Here is a 19,111-nt window from a genome sequence, read left to right as displayed (position 1 = left end):
CTGGGGTAGGGCTGCTGCAGCCTCTGAGGACGACTGGCCATTAGCTCTTGTTTCCGACAGCATTCTCTTTCCACTCTCCCTCCTCCTTTGCTCCTCTGGCAGGTACGGTGGCTAGTCCAGCAGAAACACAGCCTCACACCCCGCCCCCCCGTCCCCCACCCTCTGCCTGCAGGTACACTGTCCCCTGAAAGAACCCAACACATACAATTCTGAAAAGGGTGATGCGCTGCTCAGAAGGTCAGATGCCATGTCTGCCTCGACCTCAAGGTCAGAAGGTTTCCACAGCCCTGGGGCCAGAACATGTGATCTCCTCTCCCCATCTCTCCCTGGTTCCTTTGGGAGGGTGGAAAATTGCCCTAAAACAGAATCTTTTCTTTTGTAAATCATGTTGGAAGGAAGCAACAGTGAACTCTAGCTGTCCTGGAGTTGACCTGGGTCTATAGCAGGTTGGGAACTTAGTAAATAAGGCCATCTGCCCAGATTTTAATCTGATCTCTCTCTGTCCCTGGCCATCTCCACATCAGAATGGTGTGGTTAAGAGAGCTTGCAGCCTGGAAAATCCTCCGGCCCAGCTAAGCAGGCACTGGGTTGGGGGGTGGGGGGGGGTGGAAATGAGGAAAGGAATGCTGACTCTCTCTTGTCCTCACACTCACCGCCCCCCCAGTCCTGGGCCCTTCTCAGAAGCAGCAAATTAAACAAGAAGCCAGACAGCAAGGCCCTGGGGAAAAAAAGCCAAGATCCAGAAAGAGCTGATGGCAGCCCTGGAAGGTCTCTTTGTGGAGAGTGACTTAACTCTAATTTTCTCTGGAACTTGAAGTCTTGGATACTGGAGGAGAAATCTAACTTTGTCCAGAGTCTTAGACCACGTGTTTGTGTAAGCAGTCCCCACAGTGCGCTTCTAAGCTAAGAATACCCCTGCAGCAGGCTGGGGTTTGCCTTCAGAGAGGGTAGCTATGGTACATTGGGGGTTGGCATCTCATCCGAGCTGTTAAGTGAGTTTCCCAGCCTCACTGTGGCTGGGCCTCCCCTGGAATTCAGTAGGGGATCAGGAGAGCACTGCAAGGTTTGCTGAGATGAGCCCAGACTTGCTGTGTAGACTAGACTTAAAGGGTCACACACAAGTCACAGGGGTGAGCCACCCCCTCCTTTCACAACTCCTGTCCTTACAGAGCCAGGTCTCTAGGTCTCTACAATAAACCCTGAAGAGGTGACTGCCAGGCGAGGGCACATCACCACCTCTGTCAGACACTGGTGCAGAGCCTAGCCTCGCTTCCTCTGGCATGCTGTATTTCCTTTCCTGCCTGCAGCTGCCCCCTCCCAGGCCCTACAAAGCCAGTGTGGCCGCCCTCTTGGTAGCTCTGCCAGTGAGAAGGCAGTTGTGTGTCCAATGGCCCGCTCCCGCCTACCCCACGCCACTGCATCCTGACCAGCGAAACGTGCTCGAATGTGGTGGAGGATGAGGAAGCAGGTGGGCACCTTGTCTGCCCCAGCCTCCCGGGAGAGACTACGTCTCCAAGGGTAAGGCTCCGCACTCAAGTTCAGGGTTATCAACCTGTCTCAATGAGATGACGAGCTCACTTGAGAGGGGTGTTGTAAACAAGTTTTCAGTAAGAATAAAGTAGTGCCAGAGTTTGTAAAGGATTCAGTCACTTATAGTTCAATAAATTAGACAGATATGGGTTTTTACCCTCAAGCCCTTGTGTTCAGATATGCTTTCTTTTTTGGGAGAGACAGGTGGGTCGTGGCTGGTGCCCTGGGAGTAGCATATAGCCCAGGGCGTGTCCGTGGCAGTGGATATGCGGGAGGACACCATCTGTCCTGTGACACGGCAGGAAAAAGCGGATGCACTGCTGCTCTAACTTAGGCCTGGCCATGCTTTCTTAGCTCCTCCCGCATCTAAATGTGTCTTCCCAAGGCTGGGCTAGAACTAAAGCATTTTTTCCTCTGCTGGAATGACGAGTCGGTCTTTCAGAGGAACAAGTCCAGGGGCAGAATGTTTGCAGGCTGAATTCCCCAGGCAGGGGGGTACAGGATGCCCCTGAAGTGTGCCCAAACCAGAGCTCACCGGCCTCATCTCTGCTCTTGTTTCCCCTACCACAGGGCCCCCAGAGAGCAGCAGTGGCCCTGAGGTGGGTTTTTTGTTTTGTTTATATTTTTGTTTTGAGTAGCATCAGGTTCTGAAGGGAGTTGATATCAATTTTGTTTTGAAAGCACCTTTCTGGTTATCAGCCAGATCTCAGTGGCTCCCTTACCATGGAAAGGCAGGAGAAAGGGCAGAAATGGCTTAACTGTTTGCATGTGTTTTGTTTGTTATTGTTTCAAAGACCAAAACTTTCTATGGCTTAATGAATTGGCTGGGGCCTTTGACCCTGCACTAATCAAGGCATTTTATCCAGGTGGGGTCCAGGGAAAGAATTCAGTCCAATGGGTTAAGGAACCCATTTGACTTTGGAATGAGAGACCCTGACATTTTTGTGTCCTTGGAAATCCAATCACCTTCCGATGCCTAGATTCCCTTCCTGTCTCCTAGGCCAGGCTCTGACGCTGAGGTTCTGACTGATCCCGGACGTGGGACAAAGTCTGCTGAGAGCTGGAGTGAGGGGTCAGGAGGGGAGAATGGGGGAGAAGCACTTGATGTAGTTGTGTGGAATAAACGGTATTTTTTCTTTTGTACTGGTCTGCTTGTTTCTCTTCTACCTCTCAGGGTGATGTGAGGGAATCAGTGTCAGAGACCAGGGGAGGAGCTGGCTTTGCTGTCAGAGTCTGTGGCCAGGAAAATCCCATTGCAAGAGGATCAGTGCCCTGAACTCCTACTTCCCCGCCCAGGCCCTCCAGCCGGGACTCTCCTCATTGGGTGCAGGGTCAAGGGGATATGCCCTTTTTTTTTTTTTTTTTTTTTTTTGCGGTATGTGGTCCTCTCACTGTTGTGGCCTCTCCCGTTGCGGAGCACAGGCTCCGGACGCGCAGGCTCAGCAGCCATGGCTCACGGGCCCAGCCGCTCCGCGGCACGTGGGATCTTCCCGGACCGGGGCACGAACCCGTGTCCCCTGCATTGGCAGGCGGACTCTCAACCACTGCGCCACCAGGGAAGGCTGGGGATGTGCCCTTTTTCCTTCTAGATCACCCCCTGATACCTAGGACCCCACAATTCCCTGCCAAGCCCACTTTCTAGCCCCTCTTCCCTGGGTAATAGTAATAGATAATAGATTGTGCTGTTGGTGTATACACTCCTGGCCCAAGATGTGACCGAGAGGCAGCTGTTTGTCAGAAAGCTGGGTGGATGGAGCTTGGCTGTGCAGACTGAATGCTGATACGTATACACAAAGCCCTTTTAAATGTGAGGGGGTGCTGCGAGGGGGAAGAGAAGGCAGGCTGCAGGCTGGGGGCCAGGACTGGGTCACATTCTAGCACAGAACATCAAGGAGTCTTAGAAGTCCAAATTCAAACCTGGCCTTCCCGGTCATTATGAAGGTATGCTTATCATGATAGGAGGCGAGAACAGTCACAATTAGGTTGATTATGCTTTATAAAAATTTAGATATATGGTAAGTGGGTCTTCCTTTGTGCTTTTCCCCAGGCCTGCAAATGTTATGGGCAGGCCTGCCACCTGAGCTCAGGGCTGGGAGAGCATGGCTGTAAAAAGGGTCTCTCCCTCCTAGGAGTAGGGTTCATGCCATGCTCCCCTGCAACCCTCCCTCCTCCCCCCTCCACCTCCTTGGTACTGATGAGGTCTGGGCTACATAATCTAAACTGGTGACGACAAGGCATCACCTTTGATTCCACCCAACCGGCATTCCTGGGCCAGGCACTGTGCTGGGCTCTAGATCATGCTCCGCCCCCCTCCCCAACCCAAGGGACAAGAGATGCCTAAGACGCTGACATCAGGCTTGGGGATCAGAGGGGCTTTACAGCACTCGACATAATGAGGCCCAAAATGACACAGAAGCCAGCACTCACCTCTGCATAGATCTCACAACCCTAATATTGGCTGTCCACACTAGACTGCAACCCCTCAGGACCGAGGCCAAGGGCACAGAGCAGGTGCTTGATAAATATCAGATAGATGACTGAATGCATTTGTACCCCCCCTTTCAAGGAAACAATAGGAGCTGAGTCCCTGACTTCACGCTACTGGGAGAAAGCAGGTACAGAGGCTTCAGCATCAGCGCTGCAAGGTTTGGACTGTGATGTGTGGGAGTGAATGGAATCTGGGCCGCAACTGGCCCTGAATGGAGAGAGGCATCTCCCAACAGCTCCCAGCAGAAGAGTCAGTGGAAGCTGTTACCACTGGCTCAGACCAGTTTGAGTGTGGTTCTTGGCAAACTGGCCCAGGAAATCTTTAAAGGAAGAGGGGTGGGTTTGTGGAGGGACTGCAGTTTCTATTCCCTAGTCTGGGATGTTCCTCTGGGCTCCTGAACCCAACTCCAATGGGTGTGTGTGCAGGCTTCCCCACACCAAAAAGCATTTCTCAGGCACTAGCAGTGTGTCTGAGAGCTCAGTTCAATTCTGACATTACCTACCCAGAGATGGCATCAGATTCCACAGGTAAAGGGCTCAGTCCCAAAAGACTGCCTTATACTTCAGATGCCTTTTCTCTTAACTGCAGGGTCCATCAAAAAAGCCAGACTGGGCCTCAAAGGCTTGCTGTCTGGAGTGTAGGAAGATGTGAAGAGTTAAAACTAGATAGTCACACATGAAAAGATGCTTAACATCACTAATTATTAGAGAAATGCACATTAAAACTACAGTAAGGCATCACCTGACACCGGTCACAATGGCCATCACCAAAAAATCTACAAACAATAAATACTGGAGAGGGTGTGGAGAAAAGGAAACCCTCCTACACTGTTGGTGGGAATGTAAATTGGTACAACCATTATGGAGAACAGTATGGAGTTTCCTTAAAAAACTAAAAATGGAACTACCATATGATCCAGCAATCCCACTCCTGGGCATATACCTGGAGAAAACCGTAATTTGAAAAGATACATCCACCCCAATGTTCATTGCAGCACTATTTACAATAGCCAGGACATGGAAGCAACCTAAATGTCCATCAACAGAGGAATGGATAAATAAGATGTGATACAGGGATTCCCTGGTGGCACAGTGGTTGAGAGACCGCCTGCCGGTGCAGGGGACACGGATTCGTGCCCCGGTCCGGGAGTCTCCCACATGCCGCGGAGCGGCTGGGCCCGTGAGCCATGGCCGCTGAGCCTGCGCGTCCGGAGCCCGTGCTCCGCAACGGGAGAGGCCACAACAGTGAGACGCCCGCGTACCGCAAAAAAAAAAAAAAAGAAAGACTATCCAGGGAAGTGGGACTGAAGCAGTCTTGACCCCGTTAAGAGGTGAGTTTTATGAGACAGTATTCCACGAGCAAACAAACGCTTGTTAGGAGCGTTTAGGTAAGTCTGCCAGGGTGTGGGTGTGGGTTCAATAAGACTAGAGCCAAAGCTCCACCCACGCCGTAGGGTGCTGACTCGCTTACTTAGCGGACGCCAGAACTCAGGTAGCCCCAAGGAGGGACGTTTGAACGCACGCCGTTTCCTCTGCCAGATCCCCCCGCCCATCTCCCGCGGGCAGAGAGCCGTGGCGTAGCTAGCCTATCATCACTGCCGAGGCCGGCGAAGTCGCTTCTTCATTGGCTAGCGTCAGGGTGATACACGTTCTTCGGACCCGAGAAGGAAGAGGGCGCCATGATTGGCTGGCGCTGGGGCGGTGGGCGGTGGAGGAACTTGGCGAGTCTGGGATTCAAGCCGGTGCTGAGCTTTCTCCACCCATGCTTTGAGGCTGTGGGGGGCTGCAGAGGGCTGGGAGTCGACTCAGCGGAAACCTGGATTTGGTTCTAAGAGCCGTGGGATTGAGAAGGGGTGACCGGAAGTGATTTTGGGACTGACCGGAAGCGAGGCCTGGAGGGGAAAGGGAGACTGGTTCCCGGGAGGGAGGGGGGGTTTCCCGCAGAAAGGGGCGGGGGGAAAAGGTGGGAAAGCGGCGTGGGCGCGCAGGGTAGGTAGCGGGTCGCTGCTGCTGGTCTGTTTAGAAAGCAGCGAGTGACCACCACGAGTTCAAGGAGAGAGCCCAAAGAGTGGGAGTGCGAGGAGTCCAGGGTTGCCTTTGGGCAGTCGGGAAGAGTGAAGCCAAAGGACCCTCGCGCGGCTCCGGAGAGCTGGGCGGGGGTGGAGGTGAGGGTGGGGGTGGGGGTAGGGATTTTTGGAAGTCAGGGCAGCCAAGAGCGAGGAGACAAGGGTGCGGGAGATTAGTTGTGTGGGCAGTGCGGGTGGGGCTTGGGGGCGGCTGGTGAGTACTGCGGGGGAGATCTTGGTTTGGAGTTTTCTACAGTCTTGCAGTCTTGCCCCCGTTGGGTAGAATCACACTGCTCGCCTTTGTACGAGAAACGGTGTCTCCTGAGGCAAGGAAGGAGCCAGGATGGCCTGGGCTCTGAAGCTGCCTCTGGCCGATGAGGTGATTGAATCCGGGCTGGTGCAGGACTTTGATGCTAGTCTTTCCGGGATCGGCCAGGAACTGGGTGCTGGTGCCTATAGCATGAGGTGAGTGAGATTTTCCCAGACCCTGCACCTTCTGAATAACAAAGGCAGGATAGAGAATAAGGGGGGAAAAGAGAGAGAGGTGTATAGAGTTAGAGAAGCTCTCAGTGGTTAGAGAAAACGAACTTGTTTCTTTTGTTGTTTTGAGTAGTGAGTATTGCGGTAGAAAGGGAAAAAGAGATAACAGGCAGTGTCAAGAATAGCCCTTGATTAGCAACCAGATGAATGTTGAGAGGCTTTTGTGCCAGTGTGGGTGACTTGGAGACTGTTGGTGTGTGTGCGCGTGTGGATAGGTTGCACTGGACTTGTGTGAAGAAGAGGCCACGTTGAACATGTGAGAGGTGTTTAGGGAGTTGGGGCTTAATGATGAATGTTGGTTGACTGCTTATTGGGAGGAAATGTGAAACCTTTAATGAAGAAGTCCACACATCTGTATCTTAACCTGCTTTGAGGCTTTTCTCAATTCTAGGGTTTCTGACTTTTGAAACATAAGCTGTGAAATGAAAAAGTGTCAAAAAGAGCTCTTAGATGCTTCTAGACCTTCATGTATCAAGCCAAATGTTGATAAGAAATAAAAATCTCCTTTGAAAGCAACATAACCTCCCATGTAATATATTTTCATGTGTTACCTACTTCATTCCCCCAGTATAGTTTGTTTCATTTACAAGGTGTGTAAGAGCCATGTCTGGAAATGTTGAAACATCTGCTTCTTAATGTTTGATGGAATATAATTGGGTTTCCAGATACATTGTAAGGCTTAATCTAAGTGAGTCAAAGAGACTTTAGAATTTAGCACTTTAATTAGGTTTATGAATTTATAGTGGGAGGATGCCTTTTATGGGGAAAATGGACAAATTTTGCATTCTGTTAGTGAGCTCCTTTGAGTTATAAAAGTGAACTTCCTTTCTTTAACTCTGCTAAGCCAAAGTGGAATTTCCTCACTGAAGTAAAATTATGAATTAGAACTTAATACTTCATCTTCAGGAATCTTTGCTTACAGTTAAAATAATAAAGGCTATCCTTGAATGCATATTTTAGTGATTTTCAGGGAAATTTGAGTTCTATCATGCAGTGCTCTTAGCCTTGAGAAATTTAACTCTAATTTTGTCTGTCCTTGTTTACATAAGTCTTACCATAAAAACAGAGATTAACTTGGTCTGAAAGTAAATGTCTTGACCCTGAACTTGCACGTCAGTATGTGACATAATAGTTGACAATTTATTCTGTTGTTCGTGTAAAGATTACTGCTGCAAAAAGTTTAGTTTTGTCTAGGTTATCAGAGTTAAGAATGGAGATAATTAAATGTAACAGTACTTGCTATAAAAATAGTCTGACATCAACAAACATTTGGGTATCAACTACGTGCTCTCTCTGCCATGCAACTTTACATTTATGAGTGCCTTCCTATTCATATCCTGAGTGGTCCTCACAAGTATTAGTAGAATGGCTTGCATATTTACACATTTGGAATTTTTTTCCAAGATCAAATCAACAAGAGTTTTCAAACATCACTTTACGTTTTCTCAACAGCGCAATGTGCAAAAATTTTTTTTCTTTGCTCTCTTTCACCTTGCTCTTTTTCATGCACTTTACTGCTGTCATGATTCTCTTGTCTCTTACACACATTTAATTATTTGCATTAATTTGTGTTAATTAGATATTAAGTTAGTTCTCAAACTTTAGTGTTTATGAGAGTCATCTGGAAACTTATAAAAAATAGTTTACAGCGTCCCATCTTTGGTGATTGTCTGGGGCACAGACCAGAAATATAATTTCTTTTTAAAATAAATTATTTTATTTTTGGCTGCATTGGCTCTTCGTTGCTGCACGTGGGCTTTTCTCTAGTTGTGGCGAGCGGGGGCTACTCTTCGCTGTGGTGTGCAGGCTTCTCATTGAGGTGGCTTCTCTTGTTGTGGAGCGTGGGCTGTAGGTGCACGGACTTCAGGAGTTGTGGTTCGCGGGCTCAGTAGTTGTGGCGTGAGGGCTCTAGAATGCAGGCTCAGTAGTTGTGGTGCACGGGTTTAGTTGTTCCGCGGCAAGTAGGATCTTCCCGGACCAGGGCTCAAACCCACGTCCCTTGCATTGGCAGGCGGATTCCCAGCCACTGCGCCACAAGGGAACCCCTGATATTTTAAAAACAAGTTCTTAGATGATTTTGATGCACATAGTCCAGGGACCACATTTTGAGAAACACTGATTGGAGGAGTTTTTATACTCAAAGACAATGATTCTTTGCTCTCCCTGTTTCTTTTTTTAACTAAACCTGTGATTACTTTTCCTAAACCTTTTTTAGGGAAAATTTTCTCTTTTGGACAGCAATTTGTTTTGTAAAATATTTTCCCTAACGTATTTGTTTTACCTTGATTTGCTTCTACTGCATCTTATAATGGTTTTGCTTCACATCTATTGGTTTATATTTTATAAAAATTCATCTTAGCTGGATTCCTGTTTTTGATTCTTGATCTGCCGTTGCATTCAGTGATTGTATTCTTTTCATAAGTCGTCCTTTAATAGTCTCGTTACTTTTATCCTTACGTTTTAATACATGGCACAAACTTTATATTTAAAATAAAGCAAATTCCATGAAAATATGCTGAGTGAAAGAAGCCAGTCACGAAAGACTACATATGATTTTGTTTCTTATAAGTGTACAAAATAGGCAAATCTATAGAGACAGAAAGTAGATTAGTGGTTGACTGTAGGAGAGGAGGGAATGGGGAGTGACTGCTAATAGGTACCGGGGTTTTTTTTGTGGGGGGGGGGGCTGATAAAAATTTTTTAAATTTAAAGATTGCATAACTCTGACTACAGTAAAGACAATTAAATTGTACACTATAAATGGGTGAATTGTATGGTATATGAATTGTATCTCAATAAAGCTATTATTAAAAGAGTAAACATTAAAATTTTCTTAAAACTTTTTTCTTTCATTTTTTTAAGGTTGAGGCGGAATTCATATTACAAAAAGTTAACCATTTTAAAGCGAACAATTCAGTGGCATTTAGTATGTTCACAGTGTTGCACAACCACCACCTCTGTCTAGTTCCAAAACATTTTCATCACCCCAGAAGAAAGCCGTATACCTGTTAAACAATTGCTCCCCATTTCTCCCTCCCTCCTCTCCTTGGTGCCCAGTAACATGCGTTCTGTCTCTATGCGTTTACCTATTCTGGATTTCACATAAATGGAATCATATAATGTGTGACTTTTTGTGTCTGGCTTCTTTCACTGAGCCTAATGTTTCCAGGGTTCATCCGTGTTGTAGCATGTATCAATACTTCAGTAATTTGTTCCTTTTTGTGGCTGAATAATATGCCATCGTATGTATATATCACAATTTGTTTAACCATTCATCCACTGATGGACGACTATTACAAATAATGCTAACATAGCACTATGTTTATAAAGAAAATGTTTATAAACATTTGTGTTCAAGTTTCTGTGTAGACATTTTTTAATCTAAGTATAATTGACGCATAGCATTGTATTAGTTTCAGGTGTGCAACATAATGATTCCACGTTTGTATATGTTGCGAAATGATCACCACAATAAGTCTAGTTAACATTCATTACCATACATAGTTATAAAATTTTTTTTTCTTACGATGTGAACTTTTAAGGTTTAGTCTCTTAGCAGCTTTAAAATATGCAATACAATATTGTTTTTGTTTGTTTGTTTGTTTTGTTTGTTTGTTTTTGCGATATGCGGGCCTCTCACTGCTGTGGCCTCTCCCGCTGCGGAGCACAGGCTCCGGATGCGCAGGCTCAGTGGCCATGGCTCACGGGCCCAGCCGCTCCGTGGCATGTGGGATCCTCCCGGACCGGGGCACGAACCCGTGTCCCCTGCATCGGCAGGCGGACTCTCAACCACTGCGCCACCAGGGAAGCCCAATATTGTTAACTATATTCACCATGCTGTACTAGACGTATGTTTTCATTTCTTTTGGGTATATACCTAGGATTGGAATTTTTGAGCCATATGATAATGCTACACTTAACTTTTTAAATTTTATGTAACTTAAAGAGGTTTTGTTTGTTTGTTTGTTTTTAAAGAGCAGTTTTAGGATCATAGCAATATTGAAAGGAAGGTATAGAAATTTCCTATATACCCCCAGCCTCTACACATGCATAGCCTCCCCTATTATCAACATCTTCCACCAGAGTGGTACACACTCTGTACCTACATTGGCACAGCATAATCACCCAAAATCCATAGTTTATCTTAGGGTTCACTCTTGGTATTGAATGTTCTGTAGGTTTGGACAAATATATGATGACATGTATCCATCAATGCAGTATCATCCAAAGTATTTTCACTGCCCTAAAAATCCTCTGTGCTCTGCTGATTCATTCACCCACCACTACCCCAACCCCTTGCTACCATTGATCTTTTTATTGTTTCCATAGTTTTGCCTGTCTGGAATGTCATATAACTGAAATCATACAGTATGTAGCCCTTTTCATATCTGCTTCTTTCACTTAGTAATATGCATTTGACGTTCCTTCATGTCTTTTTCATGGCTTGATAGCTCATTTCTTTTTTTTTTTTTAGCACTGAATAATATATCATTGTCTGTATGTATCAGAGTTTATTTATCCATTCACCACTGAAGGACATCTTTTTTTCTTTTAATAAATTTCTTTCTTTATTTTTGGCTGCATCAGGTCTTTGTTGCTGTGTGCGGGATTCCTCTAGTTGCGGCGAGTGGGGGCTACTCTTCGTTGCAGTGTGCGGGCTTCTCATTGCAGTGGCTTCTCTTGTTGCGGAGCATGGGCTCTAGGAGCATGGGCTTCAGTAGTTGTGGCGCACGGGCTTAGTTGCTCCGTGGTATGTGGCATCTTCCCGGACCAGGGCTTGAAGCCATGTCCCCTGCATTGGCAGGTGGATTCTTAACCACTGTACCACCAGGGAAACCCTGAAGGACATCTTGGTTGCTTCCAAGTTTTGGCATTATTAAATAAAGCTGTTATAAACATCTCTGCGCAGATTTTTGTGTGCAGATACTTTTCATCTTCTTTGGGTAAATACCAAGAAATGGCATTGCTGGATCATATGGTATGAGTATGTTTAGTTTTGTAGAAAACTGCCAAAGTGTCCTCCGAAGTGGCTGTACCATTTTGCATTCCTACCAGCAATGAGTGAGAGTTCCTGTGTTACTCCACATCTTCTCAGGATGTGGTGGTGTCACTGTTCTGGATTTTGGCCATTGTAAAAGGTGTGTAGTGTATGCTTAACTTTTTCAAGAACTGCCAAGCAGTTTTGCACAGCAGCTGAACCATGTTACATTCTCACCAGCAATGTACAAGGGTTCATACTTCTCTACATCCTTACCAACATTTGTTGTTTTCTGTTTTTTATTAAAGTCATCCTAGTGAGTGTGAAGTAGTATCTGTTATTATTTGTTCTACATTTCCTTGATGACCATGATGTTGACATCTTTTCATCTGCTTGTTGGCCATTTGTATATCTTCTTTGGAGAAGTGTCTCTTCAAGTCCTTTGCCCGGTTTTAAATTGGGTTGTTGTCCTTTCGTTGTTGAGCTGTAAGGGTTTTTTATATATTCTGGTTACTAGATCATTATCAGATATATGGTTTGTAGATACTTTCTCCCATTCTGCAGGTTGTCTTTTCACATTCTTGATAATGTCCTTTGTTTGATTCACAAAAGTTTAATTTTGATGAAGTCCAATTTATCTATTCTTTTTGTTGCTTGTGCTTTTGATGTCAAATTCAAGAATCTGTTGCCAAATTCAAGTCATGGTGATTTACCCTGTGGTTTCTTCTAAGAGTTTATAGTGTAAGCTCTTATATTTAGGTCATTGATCCATTTTGAGTTAATTTTTGTATCTAAAGTGAGGTAGGGTTCCAGCATCATTTGTTTGTATGTGGATATCCAGTTGTCCCAGCCGTTTCTCATTGAATGTTCTTTGTAGCCTCATTGAAAATCAATTGGCCATACATGTAAAGATTTAATTGTGGACTCTGTTCTGTTCCATTGGTTGATATGTCTATTTTGCCCGTACCACACTGTTTTGATTACCATAGCTTTGTAATAAGCTCTGAAATTGGGAAATGTGATTCCTCTTATTTTGTTTTTCTTTTCCAGTATTGTTTTTTGCTATTTAGGGTCTCTTGTAGTTCCATACAAATTTGAGGGTAAGCTTTTCTGTTTCTGCAAAACATATCATTGGAATTTTGATAGGGATTTCATTGAATCTGTAAATAGCTTTGGGAGTATTGCCATCTTAACAATATCGAGTTTATCAATCCATGAACATGGGATGTCTTTCCATTTATTTAGGTCATCTTTAATTTCTTTAAGCAGTGTTTTGTAGTTTTTAATGTACAAGTCTTTCACATCCTTGGTTAAATTTATTCCTACATATTTTATTCTTTTGGATGTTACTGGGACTGCTTTTTTCACTTAGCATAGTGTCTTCAAGGTTTTGCTCAGTGTTTGTTTCATAAAATGGTGTTAAATTTTGTCCAGTGCCTTTTCTATTGAGATGATTGTGTGGGGTATTGCATTGAGTGATTTCCTTATCTGAACTACCCTTACATTCCTGGGATAAATCCCACTTGGTCATAGTTTAGAATCATTTTAATGTGCTGTTGGATTCAGTTTGCTAGTATTTTGTTGAGGATTTTGTTTCTTTATTCATAAGGGATATTGGTCTGTAGTGTTCTTTTCTTGTATCTTTTTCTGGCTTTGGTATTAGGATAATGTGGCTTCATAGAATCTTAGGAAGTGTTCCTCCTCTTACCTCTTTCTCTCTTTTTTTGGAAGAGCTTGAGTAAGAATGGTGTTAAGCCTTTATTTACTTATTATTTTTTTTTAAAGTTTATTTATTTGTTTGGCTGTGTTGGGTGTTTTGTTGCTGTGTGTGGGCTTTCTGTAGTTGCGGCGAGCGGGGGCTACTCTTTGTTGTGTGCAGCCTTCTCATTGCGGTGGCTTCTCTTGTTGTGGAGCACGGGCTCTAGGCACGCAGGCCTCAGTAGTTGTGGCATGCAGGCTCACTGGTTGTGGCTCGCAGGGTCTAGAGTGCAGGCTCAGTAGTTGTGGTGCACGAGCTTCATTGCTCTGTAGCATGTGGGATCTTCCCGGACCAGGGCTTGAACCTGTGTCCCTTGCAATGACAGACAGATTCTTAACTACTGTGCCACCAGGGAAGTCCATTGTTAATCCTTTAAATGTTTGGTAGAATTTACCAATGAAGTCATCTGGTCCTAGACTTTTCTTTGTTGAGAGGTTTTTTATTATTGATTCCATTGCTTGTTAACAGGTCTATTGAGATTTTTAAATTTCTTCTTGAGTCAGTTTTGGTACTTTGTGTGTTTCTAGAAATCTGTTTCATCTAGATTATCTAATTTGTGTGTATGTAATTATTCAGTGTTTTCTTATAATCCTTTAATCTCTACAAGGTTGGTAGTAATATCCCACTTTCATTTCTGATTTTATTTATGTGTGTCTTCTCTCTTTTTTTCATTGGACAGTGTAGCTAAAAGTTTTTCAATTTTGTTTATCTTTTTAAGGAACTGACTTTTGGTTTTGATCCTCTGCTATTTAAAAAACAATATTTATTTACTTATCTGGCTGTGTTAGGTCTTAGTTGTGGCACATGGGATCCTCGTTGAGGCATGCGGCATCTGTCGTTGTGGTGTGTGGGTTCCAGAGCACACAGGCTCAGTAGTTGCAGTGCATGGGCTCTCTGGTTGTGGTGTGCAGGCTCTAGAGTGTGCAGGCTCAGTAGTTGTGACACATGGGCTTAGTTGCCCTGCAGCATGTGGGATCTTAGTGCCCCAACACGGGATCAAACCCGTGTTCCCTGCATTGGAAGGTGGATTCTCAACCACTGGACCACCAGGGAAGTCCCCTCTACTATCTTTTAAATTCTCTATTTTTTCCTGCTCATCTTTGTTATTTCCTTCTTTCTGCTAGTTTTGGATTTAGTTTGCTCTTTTTTAGTCCCTTAAGATGTAAAGTTAGTTTATTTGATTTGAGGTCTTTCTTCCTTTTTTCTGTGGGCATTTACAGCTATAAAATTTTCCCCTTAAGTACTGCTTTCACTGTGTCCCATAAGTTTTAGTATGTTGTGATTTCATTTTCATTTGTCTCAAAGTATTTTTAAATTTCCCTAGTGATTTCTTCTTTCATCCATTAGTTGTTTAAGAGTGAGCTTAAAAAAAAAAAAACTGAGCTAATTTCCATGTATTTGCAAAATTTCCAGCTTTCCTTATTTTGCTGATTTCTAGCTTTCTTCCATTGTGTTCAGAGAAGATAGTTTGTATGATTTTGATCTTTTTAAACTTACTGAAAATTGGTTTATGGCCTAATGTGGTCTCTCCTGGAGAATGTTTTATGTGTCCTTGAGAAGATAATATATTCTGCTCTTGTTGGGTGGAGTGTTCTGTATATGTCTGTTAGGCCTGATTGGTTTATAGTGTTGTTCAAATCCTTTGTTACCTTATTGATATTCTGTCCAGATGTCCCACTCATTATTTAAAGTAGGGTATTGAAGTCCTCAATGATAGAAATGTCTATTTATCTCTTCAATTCTATCAGTGTTTTAGATTCTTATTTTGGGGGGCTCTGTTGTTTGGGTGTGTACATGTTTATAGTTATTCTGTCTTCTTGATAAATTGGCCTTTTAAATCAATATAAAATGTCTTTTGTGTGTGTCTCTTTTTTTTTTTCTTTGTGTCTCTTGTAACAATTTATGACTTAAGTTCTATTTTGTCTGATACTTGTATAGTCACTCCAGCTCTCTTTTGTTTACTATTTGCATGGAATATTTTCATTTTTTTTTCATTTTCACCCTCTTGTGTGTTGTATCTAAAGTGAGTCTTTGCAGGCAGCATGTGGTTGGCCTTTTTTTTCTTACATCTTTTCTGCCAATCTGTGTCTTTAATTGGTCAGTTAACCCATTTATACTTAAAGTGATTAGTGATAATGAAGGACTTATTTCTGCCATTGATAGTTCTCTATATGTCATATCTTTTTTTGTTTCTCAATTCCTCCAATATGGCCTTCTTTTGTGTTCGATTTTTTTCTATTGTACCATTTTGTTTCCCTCTTCATTTTCTTTTTTGTATATTTTTAAAGTTACTTTCTTAGTGATTACTCTGGGAATTACAGTTAATATCTTGAGTTTATAGCAATCTAATTTGAAATGATGCCAACTTAGCTTCATGAGCATACATTAAACTACATTTATTGTGGTGATCATTTTGCAGTATATATGAATATCAAATCATTATGTTGTATACCTGAAACTAATATAATGTTGTATATCAGTTATATCTCAATTAATAAAAAAGAGCATACATTAATTCCATTTCCCCTCTTTATGTTGTTATTGTCACAAATTACATCTTTATGCATCATGTACCTGTTACTGTAGATTTATAATTATTATTTTATGCATTTGTCTTTTAAATCATATAAGAAACAAATAGAGGAGTTACATACCAAAAACACGGTATACTGTCTTGTGTATTTATATAAACTTTGTAATGATCTTTTTTAAAATATGAAATCATTAAATTTAATTTTATTTTATATTGGGGTACGGTTGACTTACAGTGTTGTGTTTCAGGTGTACAGCAAAGTAGTTCAGTTATACATATACATATATCCATTCTTTTTCAGATTCTTTTCCCATATAGGTCATTACAGAATATCGAATAGAGTTCCCTATGCTATACAGTAGGTCCTTGCTGATTATCTGTTTTATATATAGTAGTGTATCTATGTTAATCTGAAACTCCTAATTTATCCCTCCCCCCACCTTTCCCCTTTGGTCACCATAAGTTTGTTTTTGAAGTCTGGGAGTCTGTTTCTGTTTTGTAAATAAGTTCATTTGTGTCATCTTTCTAGATATCATATGATATTTGTCTTTCTCTGTCTGACTTACTTTGCTTAGTATGGTAATCTCTAGGTCCATTCATGTTGCTGCAGTTGGCATTATTTCATTCTTTATTATGGCTGAGTAATATTCCATTGTGTATATGTACCACATCTTCTTTAACTATTCCTCTGTTGCTTCCATGTCCTGGCTATTGTAAATAGTGCTGCAGTGAACATTAGGGTGCATGTGTCTTTTTGAATTATGGTTTCCTCTGGATATATGCCCAGGAGTGGGATTGCTGGATCACATGATAGTTCTATTTTTAGTTTGTTCAGGAACCTCCATAGTATTCTCCATAGTGATTGTACCAATTTACATTCCCACCAACAGTGTAGGAGGGTTCCCTTTTCTCCACACCCTCTCTAGCATTTATTGTTTGTATACTTTTGATGATATAATGATCTTTATTTTTTTGTATGACTTTGAGTTACCACTTAGTATTCTTTCATTTTAGCCTTTCCCTTTCGTTTCCCTTTAGTATTTCTTATAGGGCAGGTGAACTGGTGATGAATTCCCTTAGCTTTTGCTGAGGAATGTCTTGATTTCTCTTTTATTTTAGAATTCTTTTTTTTTTAAACATTTCCCACGTATGGCTATTTATTTATTGGGTCTTTATTGCTGCATTGGGTCTTTGTTGCTGTGTGCGGGCTTTCTCTAGTTGCAGCGAGCGGGGGCTACTCTTCTTTGCAGTGCACGGGCTTCTCATTGTGGGCTGGCTTCTCTTGTTGCGGAGCACGGGCTCTAGGTGCACGGGCTTTAGGCGCATGGGCTTCAGATGCATGGGCTTCAGGCACACGGGCTTCAGTAGTTGTGGCATGTGGGCTCAGTAGTTGTGGCTCGCAGGTTGTAGCGTGCAGGCTCAGCAGCTGTGGTGCACGGGCTTAGTTGGTCTGCAGCATGTGGGATCTTCCCAGACCAGGGCTCAAACCTGTGTCCCCTGCACAGGTGGATTGGCAAGTGGATTCTTAACCACTGCACCACCAGGTAAGTCCTATTTTAGAATTTTCGGTTGATAGTTTTTACCTTCAGCACTTTAAATGTATCATCCCCGGCCTTCTGGCCTCTATGGTTTCTGATGAGATATTGGCTGTTAATCTCATTGAGGGTCCCTCATATATGATGAGTTACTTCCTTTCTGTTGCTTTGAATATTCTCTTTGTTTTTCACCAGTTTGAATATAATGCACTCGGTGTGGAATTCTTTAGATTTATCCTGTTGAAGTTTGTTGAGCTTCTTGGATGTGTAGATTCATGTCTTTCATGTATTTGGACTGTTTTTGATGATTTTTTTCTTTAAATTTTTTTTTTTTCCTCTTTTCTTCTTGGGACTCCCAGAATATGTGTGTTCATACATATGATGGTGTACTATGGTAGGCCCTTTACACTCTGTTCATTTTTCTTTTTCTTTGTTTCTTTTTTGGTCATGCCACATGGCATACAAGATCCTAGTTCCCCAACCAGGGATTGAACCTGCACCCGCTGCAGTGGGAGCATGGAGTCTTAACCACTGGACTGCCAGGGAAGGCCCTCTTCATTCTTTTTTTAAAAATTTATTTAATTTTAATTATTTTAAAAATATATATTTATTTATTTTGGCTGCACTGGGTCTTAGTTGTGGCATGTGGCGGTACGCGGGATCTTTTAGTTGCAACATGCAGACTTCTTAGCTGCAGCATGCAGACTCTTAGTTGCTGCACGTGGGCTTCTTAGTTGCAGCATGCGGACTTCTTAGTTGTGGCATGCGAACTCTTAGTTGCAGCGTGCATGCGGGATCTAGTTCCCCAACCAGGGATCAAACCTGGGTCCCCTGCATTGGGAGCGTGGAATCTTACCCACTGGGCCACCAGGGAAGTCCCTTCATTTTTCTTTGTGCTCCTCAGCCTGAGGAGCTTTCTTTTTTTTTTAAAGCAGAGTCTCAAAGAGATATTTATACACCCATGTTCATGACAGCACTATTCGCAATAGCCAAATATCAGAAGTTACCCAAGGCTCCATGGACAGATGAATGGATAAACAAAATGTGATATATACACACTACTATATATAAAATAGATAACTAATAAGGACCTATGGTATAGCACAGGGAACTCTACTCAATACTCTATAATTCAGCCTGAGTAATTTCAATTTTCCTGTCTTGAAGTTCACTAACTCTTTTGCCTGGTTGAATCTGATATTGAACCCCTCTAGTGAATTTTTAATTCCAGCTATTGTACTTTTTTGTACAGAATTTGTTTGGTTCCTTTTTATACTTCCTGTCTTTCTGTTGCTATTTTGTACTTATTCATACATTGTTCTCCTGGTTTCCTTTAGTTATTTGTCCATGGTTTCCTTCAGCTCTTTGAACATATTAAAGACAGTTAACTTAAATCTTTGTCTAGTAAGTCTAGTATCTGGGCTTGCTAGAGGATGGTTTCAGTCAATATCTTTTTTCCTGTGAATAGGTTGTATTTTCCTTTGTCTTTGTATGCTTCGTAATTTTTTCTTAATTGAAGTATAGTTAAGTCCCTGTGTTACGCAGTAAATCCTTGTTGCTTATCTATTTTATTTACAGTAGTTTGTATCTGTTAATTGCATACTCCTAATTTATCCCTCCTTACTCCCTTTACCTTTTGCTAACCGTGAGTTTGTTTTCTATGTCTATGAGTCTGTTTCTGTT

General features: G+C 42.8%; 1 protein-coding gene and 1 long non-coding RNA gene across 7 annotated transcripts in view; both read left to right on the top strand.

The window, feature by feature from the left end:
- Positions 1-30: 30 nt before the first annotated feature.
- LOC113620455 (uncharacterized) lies at positions 31-2,673 on the top strand. The gene is made up of 2 exons (XR_003432773.1): positions 31-1,518; positions 2,531-2,673. It is a non-coding gene; the product is annotated as an uncharacterized LOC113620455 (long non-coding RNA).
- A 3,536-nt stretch (positions 2,674-6,209) lies between these two features.
- Positions 6,210-19,111, top strand: part of TFCP2 (transcription factor CP2) — a 51,161-nt gene continuing 38,259 nt past the window's right edge. For 2 of the 6 annotated variants that reach the window (XM_027106283.1, XM_027106282.1), the window contains exon 1: positions 6,210-6,548. In XM_027106283.1, the coding sequence (XP_026962084.1) occupies positions 6,427-6,548 (122 nt within the window). In that variant the 5' untranslated portion in view covers positions 6,210-6,426. The remainder of the gene's footprint in view (positions 6,549-19,111) is intronic. The other 4 variants (XM_027106286.1, XM_027106285.1, XM_027106284.1 and 1 more) reach the window with 3 other exon arrangements.

Source organism: Aethalodelphis obliquidens, unplaced genomic scaffold (assembly GCF_003676395.1).
Source record: "Aethalodelphis obliquidens isolate GAN/ISIS:26980383/991018 unplaced genomic scaffold, ASM367639v1 scaffold8, whole genome shotgun sequence".
Lineage (NCBI taxonomy): Eukaryota > Metazoa > Chordata > Mammalia > Artiodactyla > Delphinidae > Aethalodelphis > Aethalodelphis obliquidens.
This window is presented reverse-complemented; position numbering and strand designations above follow the sequence as displayed.